Source organism: Microcebus murinus, chromosome 19, assembly GCF_040939455.1.
Source record: "Microcebus murinus isolate Inina chromosome 19, M.murinus_Inina_mat1.0, whole genome shotgun sequence".
Taxonomy (NCBI): Eukaryota; Metazoa; Chordata; class Mammalia; order Primates; family Cheirogaleidae; genus Microcebus; species Microcebus murinus.
The window spans coordinates 51,899,484-51,919,784 of record NC_134122.1 but is presented as its reverse complement, the minus strand read 5'-3'; the positions used below and the strand labels follow the sequence as shown (position 1 = coordinate 51,919,784).

The 20,301-nt window shown below is 36.0% G+C and overlaps 1 protein-coding gene across 3 annotated transcripts in view; it reads left to right on the top strand.

Annotated features, from left to right (window-relative positions):
* The window catches only part of SMYD3 (SET and MYND domain containing 3), a 536,942-nt gene that overhangs the window by 61,710 nt on the left and 454,931 nt on the right, over window positions 1–20,301 (top strand). For all 3 annotated transcript variants that reach the window (XM_075995540.1, XM_075995539.1, XM_012751180.2), the window contains exons 2-3: window positions 8,588–8,651; window positions 19,701–19,808. In XM_075995540.1, coding sequence (XP_075851655.1) covers window positions 8,588–8,651; window positions 19,701–19,808 — 172 coding nt within the window. The remainder of the gene's footprint in view (window positions 1–8,587; window positions 8,652–19,700; window positions 19,809–20,301) is intronic.

Genomic DNA, 20,301 nt, shown 5'->3' with positions numbered 1-20,301 from the left:
TTTCAATAAATGCCCATTTCCCCCTAATATGGTTTTTGAGAGCACCTGTGGCTGGAGCCTGAGTCTTCTTTCCTACTTCTCCATTCACAAATTGCTTTTCTCCCACTTGACAAAGACAGCCAGTCATGCTTCTCACCCAGCATTACTCTCAAAATAGTTGATTGCTTCAGGGAGTAAAAACCTCTGGTTCACCTAATAAAGAGTCCATTAAGAATTCTTAGCTTCTGAGGGCCGGGCTCATGCCTGTAATCCTAGCATTCTGAGAGGCCGAGGCCGGAGGATCACTCAAGGTCAGGAGTTCAAAACCAGCTCTGAGCAAGAGCGAGACCCCGTCTCTACTAAAAATAGAAATTAATTGGCCAAATAAAAATATATAGGAAAAATTAGCTGGGCATGGTGGCACATGCCTGTAGTCCCAACTACTTGGGAGGCTGAGGCAGGAGGATCACTTGAGCCCAGGAGTTTGAGGTTGCTGTAAGCTGGGCTGACGCCATGGCACTCACTCTAGCCTGGGCAACAGAGTGAGACTGTCTCAAAAAAAAAAAAAAAAAAAGAACTCTTAGTTTCTAGGTGAGAATTTGAAAATAGCAAGATAAGGAGCACTTTGGTGAAAATCATAGATGTTTCCTCCAGGTAACAAACACGTGGCAGGACTCCACACCTGATTTATCTCTTTCAGAATCAACTTGATTTTTTTTTTTTTTTTTTTTTTTTGAGACAGAGTCTCGCTTTGTTGCCCAGGCTAGAGTGAGTGCCGTGGCGTCAGCCTAGCTCACAGCAACCTCAAACTCCTGGGCTCGAGTGATCCTTCTGCCTCAGCCTCCCGGGTAGCTGGGACTACAGGCATGCGCCACCATGCCCGGCTAATTTTTTATATATATATCAGTTGGCCAATTAATTTCTTTCTATTTATAGTAGAGACGGGGTCTCGCTCTTGCTCAGGCTGGTTTTGAACTCCTGACCTTGAGCAATCCGCCCGCCTCGGCCTCCCAAGAGCTAGGATTACAGGCGTGAGCCACAGCGCCCGGCCTCAACTTGATTTTTTGTCTGTCCTGATGGTGGTGGGGATTGAGGGGGGATTTACAAGAAAGGAAGAGTAGCACTTTTATTTTAATTGAAAAGTGAACTTTCTGACAGAAAGTAAGTTTGATTTGTTTTATTGATCTGACAGTGAGGAAAGGCATAGCCATTAGATTGTTTGGTGGATATATTTTATTAAGTAAATGAGTGAAATATACAGCTCTCAGGGTTGCAACCATAATATATTTAAAATACATATATAGTATACTGGAAATGATATCCATGCCTCCATTAAATTTATGATAAAAATTTAAGATAACTTACAAATATCAGAAGAGTACAAGACTTTTCAAAATTCATTTAGGAAGTATGCACCATCTTCCTTATCACCACACCAGCCCAACCCTCCCTTGCTCCAGACTGGCTAAAATCCCTGTTTGTCTGGGAAAGGAGTTAGGGTTTATTTCTCCCAACTGTGTTAAAATTAAATTGTTATTTATCTGAAGCACTTTAATTAAATTAATCTTAATTGCTGAGTCACTTTCCTTACAGGCTGCTTCTTAACGTTGTTGCATTGTTATTGATTCTTCGGGAAATTGTTGCCTTTTGAGAAGTTATGTTCTAGAGCTTCTTAAGTAGATTGAGATTCAGCTAATTTATATTAATACCCGACTATGTATCAAGTTCCGTTAAAGAAGTTGGTCAGTATTATACTGTACTTGGAGATGGACAAATGTCCAATTTGAGGATCAAACTCAAAGGTATTAAAAGGAATTTAATACCTATTATAATCTTTTTTTTTTTTTTTTTTTTTTTTTTGAAGGAATTAGAGTTGTCACCTATTATAATCTTATTCCTTGGTGAAACCAGTGTCACTACTTGGCAAGAGGAATTGAATAAAGTTTCTTATGCTGAAATATGTGTAGGTAAACCAAAATGTTACTTAATGCAAAAAATAAGTAAAAAACCCAAAAACAACCATAAGAAATATATAAAACCCAAAGTAGAGCTACCACAAGTTTTTGTATTTATTTAAATAAGAAAAGTTAAACACACGAGAGCTTAAAGTCTGAAGTTAGGAACCTGAAGCACTTTGTGTAAAAAGTTGGTAGGTGAGAATCCTGGAAGGCAGAGAAGATAGCTTGAAGTTAGGTGGACATGGTGGTTAGGTGCACAGTGGGAAATACCATCCTTCCCAAGGCATAGATTCCTACCTGAGTTAACCTCCCAGGATCATCCATCCATTCCCTCTTTGCTCTTCTTCATTTTACAAAATATCAAATATATTAAAAAGAAGTGAATCAAAAGACTGGCAATAGTATTACCCAGCATATGTTTATTATGTGCCACAGTAAGCACTTTTTATATATTAACTCATGTAATCCTTACGATCATCCTGTGAATTACTTCTTAAATTTTATTTCATAAAGACAAGTGAGAGTGGCTTGGAAATTCAGCTTTTTTTTTGGAGACAGATTCTAATTCTGCTGTCCGGGCTAGAGTGAGCGCTGTGGCATTAGCCTAACTCACAGCAACCTCAAACTCCTGGGCTCAAGCAATCCTTCTGCCTCAGCCTCCCGAGTAGCAGGGACTACAGGCATACGCCACAATGCCCAGCTAATTTTTTTCCTATATATTTTTAGTTGTCCAGTTAATTTCTTTCTATTTTTTTTTTTTAGTAGAGATGGGGGTCTTGCTCTTGCTCAGGCTGGTCTTGAAACTCAAACTCCTGAGCTCAAAGGATCCTCTGGCCTTGGCCTTGGCCTCAGCCTCGTCCTCCCAGAGTGCTAGGATTACAGACATGAGCCACTGCACCCTGCTGAAACTCAGCTTTAATTCATTCTTAAGTGACAGTACAAACTAAGTTTCATAATCTATGTGACCTTCTCTGGGTGGTACTATAACGTATAGGAGTTAAGACTATGGGCTCTAGAGCCAGGCTACCTGTATTTACATTCTGGCTCTGACTCTAATTAGCTGTGCAAGTTTGCCTTAATTTGCTCATCTGCACAAAGGGGATAATAATATATACCTTATGTGATTGTTGTGAATACTAAATACGTTTATGTGGGGAATGTGTTGAGGCAGTACCCAGCAAAAATAAATACCCAATAAAGGTTCACTATTATTATTTTACAAATGACTATATTAATATATAGTCACCATAACACAGTTAATTGTCTTGAATGTCAAACTTTAATTGTTCAGATGGGACAGCCTTAGAAAAGTATATTCTCTATAAGATTTAAAAGTTATTAGACCCTAAAATGTTGGTGTTGCTAATTTATGAGAGGCCATTCTTTGTACTTATTTTAGTGCTTTTTTTGAACCACTAGAATGCTTTCTGATTTGTTGAAGATTTGAAAGTTCCAGTGATACCAGAAAAGGAATGACGAAGCCGATTATTGAATAGGAAGCCGATTATTGAATAGAAGTCATTATTAGTAGGTAACGGTAGTTTCCTTGTTTTAAATTAGCCTCCATTTGCTCATCAGTACAGTGAATTGATGTTTTTTTTCTCTCAGGATTCTTGAGAGTATGAAATGAGATAACTTGGAGTCACTGTAAATTTTGCAATATTGTTGCAAACCATGTCTTTATAGGTGAAGTGACCTTTGAAACAAAGGTATTATGGTACTTTAATAAGTACACTTTCATGAATGAGGTCTAAGAAAGACCGCCTTAGGGCCGGGCGTGGTGGCTCACACCTGTAATCCTAGCACTCTGGGAGGCCGAGGCAGGCGGATTGCTCAAGGTCAGGAGTTCAAAACCAGCCTGAGTGAGACCCCATCTCTACTAAAAATAGAAAGAAATTAATTGACCAACTAAAAATATATATACACAAAATTAGCCGGGCATGGTGGCATATGCCTGTGGTCCCAGCTACTTGGGAGGCTGAGGCAGGAGGATTGCTTGAGTCCAAGAGTTTGAGGTTGCTGTGAGCTAGGCCGATGCCATGGCACTCACTCTAGCCTAGGCAACAAAGTGAGACTCTGTCTCAAAAAAAAAAAAAAAAAGAAAGAACCATCTTAGAATGAGTTTTACCTACAATAATTACTCTTTACAGATTTCACCCATAAGCTTCCTAGTCAACTCTTTCAAAGTGTTGGATAAAAAGTTTCTCCTCATGTGTCTGGAATGTGCTTGTGAGTGGCAGGCCAAGTGGAGGGGCACGAAACAAAGAGTAAGGGTTACCTGTAATTTGCTTCTGCATAATCTGACCAGATTGGAGGACCATATTTCTCCCCATTAACAGGTGTGTATAATTCCCAGTGGCCCTAAACCAAGCAATAGTCTTACATCACATGGTACTGAGGGTATTGTTCCACTCACGGAGGGATTTCTTCCTCTCAGGAAAATACAAAGGAAGGGGTACACCAGCACATTCAGAAAGATGGTCACAGATGAGAAACCTCAAATCCTATAATTATGAAAGGGATTTACAAACTTTTAACTTTTTGTGAAAGCTCAACAGTGCTGCTGCAGGTTGTTTTAATTATTCGTCTCTAATGTAGTAGTCAAACATGAGGCTTTCCTTTTTAGTCACATCAAAGTCACGATTTTCAACTTCACTTTAAATATGTTTGTATACTTCTTTTAATTTAGTTTTTGTATACCCAAAATATTTTTTTCATAGACATGTGCTTATTGATTTGGGGAGAGAGTTCCTACAGCACTAGTTTCTGCCCACCATCATGCTTAATATCCTGTGATCCTTAATATCATTAAATATTAACAGTTTGCTTATCAGTAATATGGGCATGATGATAGCTTCCTCTTCCTCACTGGTTTTTGTGAGGATGAAATAACTTAGGCAAAGTGCTAATATAGTGCTTGGCTAATGATAGGTACTCAATTTGCATTAGATATCTTTTACTAGTATAAATTTTTAATGATATTTAGTGATATAGGGCAAATAATCATATCGAGTGGTAAAGGTAAATTGCAAATGGTCTTGAAAAAGAAAATTGTTTATATACTTTTTGTGTGTATTCATTTAACAGTGTTAGTGTTTTCTGGGTGACTGGATTATTTTCTTCTTTTTATTTATGTGCAGTAAGTCCTCACTTAACATCGCCAGTAAGTTCTTGGAGACTGTGACTTTAAGCGAAATGACTTACAACAAAGCCAGTTTTATCATAGGCTAATTGAAAAATAGCCTAAAGAAAAATTTTAAGGCTAGTCATAACACTATTACTTGTCCTTTTTTTTTTTAATCTTTTTCATATATAAAACTGAACTGTAAACTTGTCCTTTTAAAAACTGAACCATTCTGTGAATTTTTCAGAATAAGAGATCTCTAAAATATATATATATTTTAATTTTGGATTCTAAATTGAAGGCTCTATCTTCTGGCCATTGACAATTAGGATTTTTCAGTGGTGTACTTAATTCTAATAGTGACCCAATCCAATAACCTCTTTAGAGAAGATGGCCTTTCTTCTTTCAGCATAAACATTTAAAGCCATAAATATTCTTGTAAGTATTACTTTAGCTCTCTCTCACAAGTTTTGATGTTTTTTTCCATTATATGGTTTTAATATATTTTCTAAACTCCATTATATTAATAATAATACTTGATCTTTGTGTTATCTAGAAGTATGCTTTTATTAATAAATTTCCATATAGGCCAGGATGGTGGCTCATGCCTGTAATACTAGCACTCTAGGAGGCCAAGGTGGGAGGATTACCTGAATTCAGGAGTTTGAGACCAGCCTGAGCAAGAGTGAGACCCTGTTTATATACTGAAAAAAACAGAAAAATTAGCTGGGCATGTTGGTACATGCCTATAGTCTCAGCTACTTGGGAGGCTGAGGCAAGAGGATTGCTTGAGCCCAGGAGTTTGAAGTTGCAGTGAGCTATGATGACACCACTGCACTCTACCCAGGGCAACAGAGCAAGAGTCTGTCTCAAAAAAAAAAAAAAAAAAAAAAAGAAAAGAAAAGAAAAGAAATAAAAATAAGTCAGTATATTTCCATGCATATGAAATTTTACTGAGTTTCTTTCCATTACTGATTTCTAATTGAATTCCTTTATGGTTGGAGAGAATGATTCAGTGGTCCCTAACCTTTTTGGCACCAGAGACTGGTTTCATGGAAGACAATTTTCCACAGACTGAGGGTGGGGGCATTGGATGTTGTGGGTGGTGGGGAGGTGGTGCAGATCTCAGGTGGTGATACTTCTTAACAGGCCATGGACTTAGACTGGGCTTCGGCCCTGGGGTTGGGGACTTCAGTTCTATATGATATTGATTCTTTGGGATTTTTGAGATTTGCTTTGTGGTCTAGTAAGCTGGGCCACATGTGGCTAATACATGCTTGAAAAGAATGCATGAATATACATTCATATAACAGGTGCAGGCCGGGCTTGGTGGCTCACGCCTGTAATCCTAGCACTCTGGGAGGCCGAGGCGGGCGGATTGCTCGAAGTCAGGAGTTCGAAACCAGCCTGAGCAAGAGTGAGACCCTGTCTCTACTATAAATAGAAAGAAATTAATTGGCCAACTAATACATATATAGAAAAAATTAACCGGGCATGGTGGCACATGCCTGTAGTCCCAGCTACTCGGGAGGCTGAGGCAGGAGGATTGCTTGAGCCCAGGAGTTTGAGGTTGCTGTGAGCTAGGCTGACGCCACGGCACTCACTCTAGCCTGCGCAACAAAGTGAGACTCTGTCTCAAAAAAAAAAAAAAAAAAAAAACAGGTGCAAATAAATTATAAAGCTATTTATTCTTTATCTGCTTGATCTATGAATTCCTGAGAGTTTATAATATATTTTTATAGTAATAGCTAACTGTTATATGGTACTTAATATAGTCCAGGCACTATGTTAAGGAGCTTATATGTATTAACTTACTATGTATTAGTCATTTTTTCCTTATAGATGTGTTAACTTGTACTTTATATATTTTTATACTGGGCACGTTTATTACTAGGTATGTAATACTTGGTGAGTAGAGTCTTTTATCATTGTGTATTGACCTTTTTTTTCTCTAATAATGTGTTTAACTTTAAAGTCTCTTTTTTTCTGATATTGGTATAGTTATACAGGCTGTTTTCTGACATAACCTTTTCATCCCACCTTTGTGTGCTCTTTGGGATGGATTTGATTTTTATCTACTCTTATTTACGAGTAGTAGTAAAATGTGGTGATTAAAAACAAGAATGTTAGGGCCAGATTGCTTGGATTTGGTTTGTTGTCTGGGGTGTTGATATCTAGCAGGTAGAGTTCTGTACTTGGGGGTTTTGATTTTCATTTATTTAGTCTTTTAACCTCTCCTCATGTGTTATGCCATGTATCTTACTTTTCTCTCTTAGCGAGGTACTTGATGCATTCAAGTTCTGATTCTTTATATAATTCTGTTCTTAGCTTTTCAGCATTACCTGCTACATATACATTGTGGTATGATTCCTTAGTCAGCTTGTACTCCTCCATCTACTTTTTAGTATCTTGAAACAGTTGTATTAAAGTATCTCTAAAGTGTGCATAAGACTGTTGACCTTGTAGAACTTCAAGTTTTGTGTGAGGTAATAGATATAAAGAACTTTGTATAGTGCCTGGCACATCAGAAATGCTTAGAAAGAGTTGTTCTGTTTTGTTATTGATGTTTTTATTATAGTTTGAGTTTTAGTGCCCTTGACCACCTTGAAACTATCCACAGTCCTATCTGCTCTTTGTGACTATTGATTTTACCATCAGATTTATTATTTTTCAAGTTTTTAAAAATTTTTGCATTTTTTGTTACTCAGGTGATTTGGGGAAGATAACTTTGAAGCATCTCAATTCAGCATGTCTAAAGTATTATATGTCTAAAGTATTATATTAATAGTAATTGAATTTAGTGGAATTTTAAAATTATTTCTCAGAAGGAGTGTATTCATAATTAAATTATATGATAATTTAAGACAAAATTTTTATATTTGAAGGGTATAGAATACTTTCAACCAGTTTATGGACTGGATTTTGAATTTCATATAGAGAGATCAATATCTCTATGAAGTGAAGTTTTTTTATCTAAATAGAAATCTCTTTGTGTTTTATTTAAATTTATTTTAAAAAGAATATTAGTGGTGGTGGTGATAGTTGCACAACAATGTGAAAATGCTACCAAACTGTGTATTTAAAATGGTTAAAATGGTAAATTTAGAGGCGGCCAGATCGCTCAAGGTCAGGAGTTCAAAACCACCGTGAGCAAGAGCTTGACCCTGTATCTACTAAAAAAAATAGAAAGAAAATTAATTGGCCAACTAAAATATATAGAAAAAATTAGCCAGGCATGGTGGCACATGCCTGTAGTCCCAGCTACTTGGGAGGCTGAGGCAGAAGGATTGCCTGAGCCCAGGAATCTGAGGTAGCTGTGAGCAAGGGTGATACCACAGCACTCTACCGTGGGCAACAGAATGAGACTCTGTCTCAAAAAAAAAAAAAAAATATGTGAAGATTTATTGACAGGTTATGGAGTGGGCAGAACATAGTGGTGTCAATGTTGATTTATGTTTTCTGTCTTAATCATATAGTATGTTGCTCACTAATTCCCTAATATGGAATTATTATCATTTTTAAACAGGAAGGAAAAGCTGATGCGATGTTCTCAATGCCGAGTTGCCAAATACTGTAGTGCTAAGTGTCAGGTAAGAATGTTCAGCTGTATATAAGTGAAACCTTCATGTTGTTTATTCTTAAATTTGAATTTTCTTCATCATACCTATGGGCCTATTTCTATTTCTTAACAATCTTTGACTAATTTTTACTTGTTATTTTTCCTTCAACTTTAAAATTAATATATGTATATGATTAAAAATTATGTGATGTGTGTATATATCTACTTAGTGAAAGTAAATGTGTATTTTTCTCCATGTTTTTCTTGACCGCAGTTTCATTTCCCAGAGATAACCACTGTTAAGTTTCTTGTGTATCTTTGTAGCATTTGCATGTGCAACCCATTTCTGTATTTATATCCTAGGGTAAAGAAAAAATCCAGATATAGATTAATTTGGCACAAACTTTTATTTACCTTGATTTTTTTCCTTCATTTAATAATCTATTTGGAAGAACGTTTTGTAACATCCCATATGTTTCATTCTATGAATGCCCCATAATCATAATTTCTCCATTAATGAATGCTTAAATTTATTCCAATATTTAGTATTGCTAATAATACACCCAGCATCCTTTTTTGCACATTTTTGCAGATTGCTGCAAATTAATTGTAGGATAAATTCTTCCTAGTCATATTGATTAGTGAAAGGATATGTGCCTTTTGAATTTCTGAAGATAATACCAAGTTGTCTGCCAAGAGTTTGAGTTAATTTACAAGTACCCTTGTTAACATCTTTGAAATTCTTTAAAGGATGTATAATTAACATTCAACATGACCTTTTTTCCTAACCTTCTAATTAATCATTTAATAAGAAATGTAATTATGCTCTAATGAATGACATCATATTAAAAAGTCTAATTGGAGGTTTTGTGTCTGTGTCACTTGCCCCCTACCCTCCACTCATCTTGTTTGTTTCTTAGGAGTGTGTGTGAGTGTGTGTGTGTGTGTGTGCATGTACATCCAGAGTTCCTTCTTTCCTCCTTTTAAATCTAGACCATGATTATCTGAGAGATTTTCTGTTATCTCACTTTCTCCTTTGAAAGCAATTTCTTCACACTACAAATGAAGTGATATTAATGGAAAAGAAATCAAATGTGCAAAAATATCAGGGGTCCCAGGTCCTAATGCTATTGTGTCATTTGCTAGTTAAATTACCTCAGGGAAAACACAAACTCTCTGGGCCTCAGTTTCTGAATCTGTACTAATAAGAGCTAATATTTCTTAGACATCTACTATGTGCCAGGCACTACTTTATTCCATTTGATTTTGCGAGATTCGTGTGAGAGTTAGGTAACTATTACTATGTTCATTTTACTAATGAGGATACTGAGAATGGACAGGCAAGCAACTTGCCAAATATCCTATGGCTAGTAGGCTCAGGAGTTTGAGAAATGAACCCAGGTAGTCAGACATTTAATTTCTCTTTTAAACCTAAACTTTGTTCTTGCTCTAATATTCTGAGTAGATAATATTATTCCATTATTCCATTAGTAATAATATTCCATTATCTATTGTATTCTTCTTTCATTTCTTGGCTTTTTATTTTATTTTAGTTTTGATAAGGACATACTTTATCCCCAAGTAACACAAAACATACAGTTTAAAAATAGGTTAAGAACAGTACTTTTCTAATTAAAATAGGACAGGAAATGTTAAAAATAATTGAAGTATTTTCACCTCATTTTGTAAACAAAAAATTCTGACACTTAGAAAGATCCCAGATTTATGTAAGATCATTAGCAACAGCAATAACAAAAAGCAAAAAATGAAACAAACCCATGCTTTTTCTACCGTATAAACTCCAGAAAGATTGTTTTATGGTGACATTTTAGCTCTTTTATTCATGTGAAACTGAGCTACCTGTTTCCAGGAACTTCAGATTAAACAGAATACTTATAGAACTGACAAATTACTATGTTATTTGACACAAATCTTCTAGGTGAACTTCCTTTCTAATCTCAATAACCGAGACATTTACTTTTATTTTTCCCTGTTTTTATGAATATTTTCCTCCAGTGCTGCCACTTCTTTTTTGCAGTACACTCAAGGAAAAAAAAAATCATTATCTGATTAGAATGAGTGGAGGGAATGTGGTGGGTGGGTATGTCATTTTGATTCATTGTAGTGCATGTATTTTTACTACATGTATTAGCTGTTTACTGTAGCATCATTAATTATGTCATTGTCAGATATACTGTGTAAAGGTAATGGGAAAACAGCTAGTAAGATGAAATATATAACACCAGCTAGAATATGTGTTTGTATGTGTGTGGAGGGGGTGGTTTGTATGTGTATATAGGTGGGAGTAAAAGAGTGACCAGAACATATGCATTTAAATTGCTCTTTTTATCTCAACCTTACGATATGGCAGTAAACATTGTAATTATTGTGGATACCTACACAGCTGCACAAAATTAAACTGACAAACTGAACTGTGAACAGTAATGAACAGGAGGCAAAAGCACTTGGAATGGAAATTGATATAGATGATGTGAATTTGTAGCATAAAATCTATAATATGTATACCCTAAGGAGATATAACTTTGGTTCACTAGCTTAACATTTGATGTGTGGGGCCATGGTATCAATGATTGTCTGAGAGAGGCTGTTGGCGTATTGCAGGGTGTAATAGGTCCCTTGTGCCCACAGGATGGTATAATGCCATTGGTATTCACATTTCATTTTTAAACATAGCAATACAAGGATATTTTCAATATAAAAATTAACACCATATAGAGTCTAATAGAGTAAAAAGTAAAGGTCTTCCTCTAGTCTCCCTTTGTACTCCTGTTTTTGTTTTTCAGTGGTAATCCCCGTGTGTCTCTTTTGTAGGTAGAGGGTAGACAACAAACTGTGTATGCTTCATATATAATGTACATATCTACATATGTATTTACTGCTGTGTACAGTACTGTTTCTGATACTGACAAAATATTTTGTCATTAATGGCTTTGTATTTCTGTTTATATCTTATGCATTGTCTGTCATATAATTTAATAGAGGGGGAACTGCTCTTGTATCTTGGCATAATCAGAACATCACGGATTGTGGGATCAAAGAGAAAGAGCAGGCTAAATTTTTCTATAAAACATTTTCAAAATAAAAAATAGTGGCAATGTTGATTGCAAGTAAGTCAATTTCAAGCAAATTCTCCAAGTATTATTTTACATTTTCTGGATTTAATTTAATTCATAATATGTACATATCTAATTGAAATAATTGCTGGGCAAAGTAAGCTATTATTTGGTGTCGGTATTACATCAAATTGTAGTGTATAAACTTTTAAAAGGTATTTTATTAGCAGAGAGAGGCTCTATTTTATATTGATAATTATAGACCTCTTTACAAGTGTGAATCCTATTTTTGGGTTTACATTTTATGCTTTGTTATAGAATGCTTTGATTTATTTTTGATGGGTAGAAAATTAATCCCACATTAGTAAGCACTTAATAGAGTGATTTAATAAGTTGGTTTCTAGAATACCATACCCAAAGCGGTGGTAATAAAGGAAGCCAAGCTTTGTTTCATAAACAGTTCTGTGCCAGGCCTCAGACTAATAGAATATGCACTAAGTGTACTGTATAGAAGTCAGCTTTGTGTCTAATTGTAAACACAAAGGGAATACTATATAAAGTTTAAAATGATTTGATCATGTTTAAGTTTGGACCTCCACAAATATCTGGGGCCCTGAGCTTTTCTTTTTTCACTTTATGTTTGCCTGCTGAGTGTGATCTCATCTGTGCCCATGACTTCAGGTGGCACCTGTGTATTAATCATTCTGGAGACTCCCTCTCCCAACTTCTTTTCTCCTGACCGCCACACTTAGCTGTTGTACAGGTGTCTCCAGTGCCAAATAACTAAATCTAAGTGCATTATCTTTCCCTAAATCTGCTTCCACATGTTTCCCAAGCTTAGTGAACAGTTTCACCAGTTACCCAGCAGTCTGAGTTGCCAGGGTGTCATCTCTGATTCCCATCATACTTTCTTGGCTTTACATGTAATTAATTGTCATGTCCTGCTGACTTTACTACCTAAAGATCTGAATTGGTTCCCTTTTCTCAACTCTACTCTTAGGAATGTTACCATGATCTCTTTTCTAGATTAACTGCATTCTTTGCTATTTCTCTTCCCAGCTTCTAATTTATTTTCTACACAGGAATGATTATTAGGCTGTAAGCCCTGGAGTCTGGGAGAGTGGATAGTTAGCAGTGAACAGGTAAACAGAATCCTGGCTTTTGTAAAGCTATTATGGAATAGACATACAAGCAGTGACAAAAGCCCATGACTATATGGTTGGTGTGACCACGAACTCTCCTTTAAGTAGGTGATTATAGAAGGGCTTCCTGTAGAAGTGACAGTTGACCTGCTATCTGGAATTAATATAGTTATTTGGGCTTTCATTTGATTAGTGTTAGCATGTTATATCTTTCATCATCCATTTTCATTTAATCTATATTTGTCTTTATATTTAAAGTGGCATTCTTGAGGATAACACATGGTTGGGTTTTATTTCTTGATCTACTCTCACAATCTCTGTCTTTTGATTGGTAGAACATTGGTAATTCATTTAGACCATTGCTATTCAAAGTGATCTTTGATATAGTTGGATCAGTGTCTGCCGCCATATTTGTTTTCTATTTGTTGCCTTTATTTTATTTTATTTTTTTTTCAGCACATAACTTCTGCAGAATGTTGCCTTTATTTTTTGTTCCTGTTTTATCTTTCACTATTTTTCTGCCTTTTGTGGTTTTAATCGAGCATTTTATATGATTCCATTTTCTCTCCTTTATTAGCATATCAGATATACCTCTTTGTTTTTACCATTTTTAGTGATTGCCCTAGGCCCTAGAATTTGCAATATACATTTACAACTAACCCAAATCTATCCTCAAATAACACTTCACTGCTTTAGCATATTATGGGGGTACAAATGTTCAGGTTGCATATATTGCCTTTGGATGACCTGAGTCGAAGCTTCAAGTGTGTCCATCCCCAGATGGTGCACACCACATGCATTAGGTGTGTATATACCCACCACCCCCTCCCCCTCCCATCTGCCTGACACCTGATGAATGTTACTGCTATATGTGCACTTGAGTGTTGATAGTTCATACCAATTTGTTGCTGAATACATGAGGTGCTTGTTTTTCCATTCTTGTGATACTTCACTTAGTAAAATGGGTTCCAGCTCTATCCCAGATGTTACAAGAGGTGCTGTATCACCATTGTTTTTTTGTGGCTGAGTAGAACTCCATGGTATACATATACCACATTGTATTAATCCACTCATGGATTAATGGGCACTTGAGTGGTTTCCACATCTTTGTAATTGTGAATTGTGTTGCCGTAAACATTCTAGTGAACATATCCTTTTTATAGAATGTCATTTGTTGTTTTTGGTAGGTGCCCAAAATCCCAGTAATGGGATTGCTGGATCAAATGGTAGTTCTACTTGTAGCTCTTTGAGGTATCTCCTTATTATTTTCCACAGAGGTTGTTCTAGTTTGCAGTCCCACCAGCAGTGTATGAATATTCTTATCTCTCTGCATCCACGCCAACATTTATTGTTTGGGGACTTTTTGATAAAGGCCATTCTCACTGGAGATAAGTGATATCTCATTGTGGTTTTGATTTGCGTGTCCCCGATGATTAGAAATGTTGAGCATTTTTTCATATGTTTGTTGGCCATCAGTCTGTCTTCTTTTGAAAAGTTTCTGTTCATGTCCTTTGCCCACTTTTTCATAGAGTTGTTTGATTTTTTTCTTGCTGATTTTCCTGAGTTCTATATAGATTCTAGTTATCAGCCCCTTATCAGATGTGTAACATGGAAATATTTTCTTCCATTCTGTAGGTTGTCTGCTTGCTCTTGTGATAGTTTCCTTGGCTGTGCAGCTTTTTAATTTGATCAGGTCCCATTTGTGCTGTGATTGCCTTTGGGGTCTTCATAAATTCTTTAGCTAGGCCAATGTCTATAAGAGTTTTTCTAACATCTTCTTCTAGAATTCTTATAGTTTCATGCTTTAGGTTTAAGTCTGTTATCCATTGTCAATTGATTTTTGTGAGGGTTGAGAGGTGTGGATCCTGTTTCAGTCTTCCACATGTGGCTAACCAGTTTTCCCAGAACCATTTATTGAATAAGGATTCTTTCCCCAGTGTATGGTTTTGTCTGTTTTGTCAAAGATTAGATGGCTATTTGAGGATGGTTTTATATTTGGGTTCTCAGTTCTGTTCCACTGATCTATGCCCCTGTTCTTGTGGCAATACCATGCTGTTTTAGTTACCATAGCCTTGTAGTTTAGCTTGAAGTCTGGTAAATTGATGCCTTTTGATTTGTTCTTTTTGCTTAAGGTTGCTTTGGCCATATAGGATCTTCTCTGATTCCATATGAAGAATAGGATTATTTTTTCTAGATGGGCAAAAAGTGATGTTGGTATTTAAATAGGGATTGTATTGAATCTGTAGGTCACTTTGGGTAGTATAGACATTTCACAGTTTCATAGTGTTGGGTAGTATAGACATTTTCACAGTGTTGATTCTGCTGACCCATGAGCATGTATGGTTTTCCATCTGTTTATGTCCTTTGCTATTTCCTTCCTCAGTGTTTCACAGTTCTCCCTGTAAGAGTCTTTCACCTCCTTAGTTAAATATATTCCTAGGTATTTTATTTTCTTTGTTGCTATTGTGAAAGGTCTTGAGTCTTTGATTTGGTTCTCAGCTTGACTGTTGTTGGTATATATTAATGCTACTGATTTGCATACATTGATTTTGTAACCTGAGACATTGCTGAATTTATTTATTATTCCAGTAGTTTCTTGGGCAACAAGGTTGCCCACTTTCACACCTTCTATTCAACATAGTGCTGGAAGCCCTAGCCAGAGTAGTCAGACAGGAGAAGGAAATCAAGGTTATCTAAATGGGGGCATGAAGTCAAACTATTGCTCTTTGTTGATGATATGATCTTATATCTAGAAAACCCCCAAAATTCTGCCAAGAGACTATTTGTTAATTTTAAAGTTAACTAACCTTTTAATGACTTTGCTGTGTCTGCTTTTTGTTGGAAAGTATTTGAATATTTGGTTCCAGCATTTAGGTCCACAGTTTCAGTTGATTCTCTAGATGGGTATGAGTCATTTGTGACCTAAGGGTATCTTGATTTGGATTAGGTAGGAGAGTGTGGATTCACAACAATAAGTGGTTGAAAAGCAAGAAAAACATTTTTCGGGCATGTTGCTGAAGGTGTTGGTATTCCACTGCATTTTTCCATATTTCAACTGGATCCTTCTTAGTATTAAACAATGACTTTAAAATGTCATCTACTGAGAGTTCTGTCACTTCCATCTGTAGTTCTTTAGGTGCTTAGGTGATATCAGTGAGGTGAGGCTGAAATGCTAATTTGAGTGTGATATCATGATTCTTAAAGTCAGTGAATTTTTCATCATATTCTCCAATTAATCCATCCACAACAGTTGCATATTCTTTAGATGATTCACATATATCATCCTGCTCATCAGTGACTTTTGCTAACTGGGAAAATGTTCATCAGAAATTTCCTTCTGAAGAAATGTTTTGAAAAAAAAGATAGCTTTTTTTTTTAATGCTTGGATTTTTTGGCCACATATTATATATAGACTTACTTTTACCTTGCAAAGAAATATTCAAGTTACTTTTTATTTGATATATCACACAGAAATGCTGCGTTCCTATAGAAATCTTCATTCGATTATTCACATTCCTGATTCTGCCCTTCATAAAATTTAACTGTCAGTTCTCACAGAGATAAAATTTTAGCTAATGCCTGTGCCTGCCAACACACTTTAGTATGATATGGCAAATCCACACTGAATACCTCCTCATTCAACTTTAGCATGTTACAAAGCTGACAGCCATGTTGCATTTGCATGAATATAATTAATAGTACTTATAACTTGTTGCAACATGTCACTTAAAATAGTAGCTTTAGCACAGAAATTTTGCTAATGTAAGATACAGTGAAAAGAAATGAGAGCATCTGCATCTGTTAATACTTTTTTTAAAATCTGTACAATAAACCTTTAATGTTTTCCTGTTCTGGAAGGTGCACCATGTGTACATATGTTCATTAAATTTACCAAATTCAGTCCAACTTCAGGACATTTATCTCGAAAGTTGTTGAAAATACCTATTCCTTGTGTTCTGTTCCTAAGTGTGCCCAAAGCAAGTAACTTTTCATAGCAAAGAAAATCTTCTGTTATGACCCAAATGAAGTATAAAACCTGTGCACTGAGTCAGTACTATCAGTGGATTCATCCAAAACAAATGGATACTGTATATTTTCCTTTTGAAGTTTTGCATAAAATTATTCTGCTAATTAGAAGGCTAATCCATGCTGCCGATCTGTTATGGTTATTGAAAGAGGCAGTTGTTTGTACTTTGAGATGTTATCAGGGTCTAAGCATCCTATAGCATCGACAATTCCTATAACTTTCACAATTTCTACATCACTGAATGGCTTCTGTTTTTTCTCAAGAATATAAGCTACTTTATAAGTGGCACTATTTTCACGTCTTATTGCTGCTTGAAAGAATTGTCATTCTTTGGCTTTTCATCTTTTAACTCCTGCAATATAACCTTTTGCACCTCTCCCTCTAATCTAAAATATTTGTGATCCTTATGAGTATTATAATGCTGATGAGCATTGAATTTCTTTAATGTTAATATTTTAGTATCACAAAGCAAGCAAATCATCTTATCTTTAGCAGAAACAAGATAATATTGCAATTCCCAATCCTCAGTAAAAACATTTGTTTTTTTCCTTCAGTATTCTTTGTCTTCTTTGACATAATGGGCTATTAAACAGATAGAAAAAAATACTGCCAAGCTGTGCAACTATTCACAAATTCCACTTCAAATAGAAACATAGTACACCCTTGTCAAAGGGTGATAAAAGATTGGTATACAAAAGATTGGTAAACTCTTACCAACCAGCCTGGTACAATAGTGGTACCAGTCAGGCAGAGGGAAGTTAGAACTAAATCATGAGCATAGCAGCCATCAATTTAGCTTACTTATGTTCTAGTTATGCTGGTCAATCTGGGAGGATTATTTTACTTATTTTATTCTTTGGTATTTTAAATACATTCATTTTAAAAAGAAAATAAAAATATAGAAGATGAACAAAAATGTATTAATAAAAATAAAATGATGTGTTCTACAAAATTTGGATTTAGTCAAAGGCCACATAAAGACCTAGAAGGCTACATGTGGCCTTAAGGTCATAAGTTCCCCACCCCTTGTCCAGTGTATTGATTAGTATTTTTGGGATAAAGTCCTCCTGTGGTTTAATATTTGGTTGGTTCTATGAGTTTTTCTTTTCTGTCAGGTGATAATTATATAAGCCATTATGCTTTGTTTTTTGCCTTGCCTGTAAGGCAACTCAAATAAATGTAATGCACAAACACGGTAATTATTTAGCTTTCATGTTTATCATACTAAGGATTTTTACTCCCCCTTTTTATGTTTAGGCAGTGTAATAGCTAAATCCCAGCCCTTAAGTCATAGTTTTTTGTTTTTAATATAAGGACAGATACCTACCATTTGGATTATTGTGAAAATCAAATGAAATGTCCTTTGTTAATTGCTTAGCCTTGTGTCTAGCACGGTGTAGAATGCTAAGTAACTGCTAGAGGACTTTCCTGTTTTACTCTCCACAATGATAGCATTTTCTGTTTCTACTTTTATAGCCTTATTTCATACACATCTTTACTTTGAAACAGCTCAGTCTTGTTTAAAAGTGAGTGAAGTACAAATGATTTTTACAAAAAGTTACATATAGCATTTTAAGAGGGTTGCCATAGTGGAAGTGAGGCAACTGTGAGAAGATTTGATGGGAGAAGTGATGCAACTGTTGTAAACAATGTCTCCATAGTTTGTGTGACTAGCAAGTATTAGACAGACCAACCTGTCACCCAACAACTTGACCTGGGCAGTCTTTCCATGTGAAATGCTGACTTGAACTTGAATCTGAGTCACAGTTTTGAAGTAGCTAAGACTCTTGAAATTTTTGGTTGAGCTGTGTGTTTGTACTGCAAGTGGAAATGAGAGAGATCCTCCCAGGTGGTTTTATAGGCCTAGAATTTGGGAAACAAATTTATAATTTTTAAATAAGAGTGAGTAGGGGCATCAGGCATTTCAGTGATGGAAATTCCAAGTCTTAGAATAAAACATATGAGATGTTTGGTCTAGCTGTTTCCCACTCACCAGGGTGAAGTATTAGATACTCTGAATTTCATTTCCGTATGGAAATGATTCCATGTCAAAGAAGCCGTGGCATTTCTGATTGTAGACTCAGAAATAGGGTCCTCCCTTTCATTCATTCATCTCTAGATTGGTGACTGACTCATTGGTCTCTTTAGCCACACCAACACATGGCTAGGATCATGGGTTAAGTGACCATGTAATTTATCATTCAAACCAGACACTTTTCTCAGAGTGAAAAGGAACACTATTAATATTAATGTAGATATACACCAGACAGTGCTGAGCAAACTGGACATTTGATTATTTTAGCTAATAACTCTTTCTATGTTTTCTTTGAAGACAAAAACTTTTTATATTTTTGGATATGTTAGTGGTCCTGATATTTCTGTATTTGTAGCAGTGCAGAAATTCAGAAGACTGTCATTCCTATTTTGATTTTCCTGAACCATGTGTTTCATTTTCTAATTGGGAGTGATATTTTCTTTTTATATTCAGAATGACTGTCTATAATTGAAACCTGTTTAATCAGTTAAAAGGCTATTTTATACATTAGTAAGTAAGCCATGATGGTCTTTCTTAGGACTCCACCACCCAGGTAATTACCAGGGTGCAAATTAAAGGACGGAGGTGAGGCTGAAACTGTTAATGTCCGTGCCTGGTAATTGCATACTTGGCAAAGACTGAATCCCGGATCATTTACAGATTTAGAATATTGCTTCCATTTTCTATTTTGCAGTTATATTTAGACTGTTGAAATTAATGTTGATGACTCTCAGTGTTTAAAACCAGTATAAATGAAAGTTAAATTTTATGTTTCATGTCTTCCCCACTCTTGTCTCAACAGAAAAAAGCTTGGCAACACCACAAGCGGGAATGCAAATGCCTTAAAAGCTGCAAACCCAGATATCCTCCAGACTCTGTCCGACTTCTTGGCAGAGTTGTCTTCAAACTTGTAAGTATAAAACTCATAAAATATGGTTGAGTTTTAATTTAACAAGCATTTGAAGTTGCATTGACAGACATACCTTGGAGATATTGTGGGTTTGGTTACAGACCACCACAATAAAGTGAGTCTTTTTTTTTTTTTTTTTTGAGACAGAGTCTCGCTTTGTTGTCCAGGCTAGAGTGAGTGCCGTGGCGTCAGCCTAGCTCACAGCAACCTCAAACTCCTGGGCTCGAGCGATCCTTCTGCCTCAGCCTCCCGAGTAGCTGGGACTACAGGCATGCACCACCATGCCCGGCTAATTTTTTTATATATATATCAGTTGGCCAATTAATTTCTTTCTATTTATAGTAGAGACGGGGTCTCGCTCTTGCTCAGGCTGGTTTTGAACTCCTGACCTTGAGCAATCCGCCCGCCTCGGCCTCCCAAGAGCTAGGATTACAGGCGTGAGCCACCGCACCCGGCCTAAAGTGAGTCTTAATAAGTTTATGGTTTCCCAGTA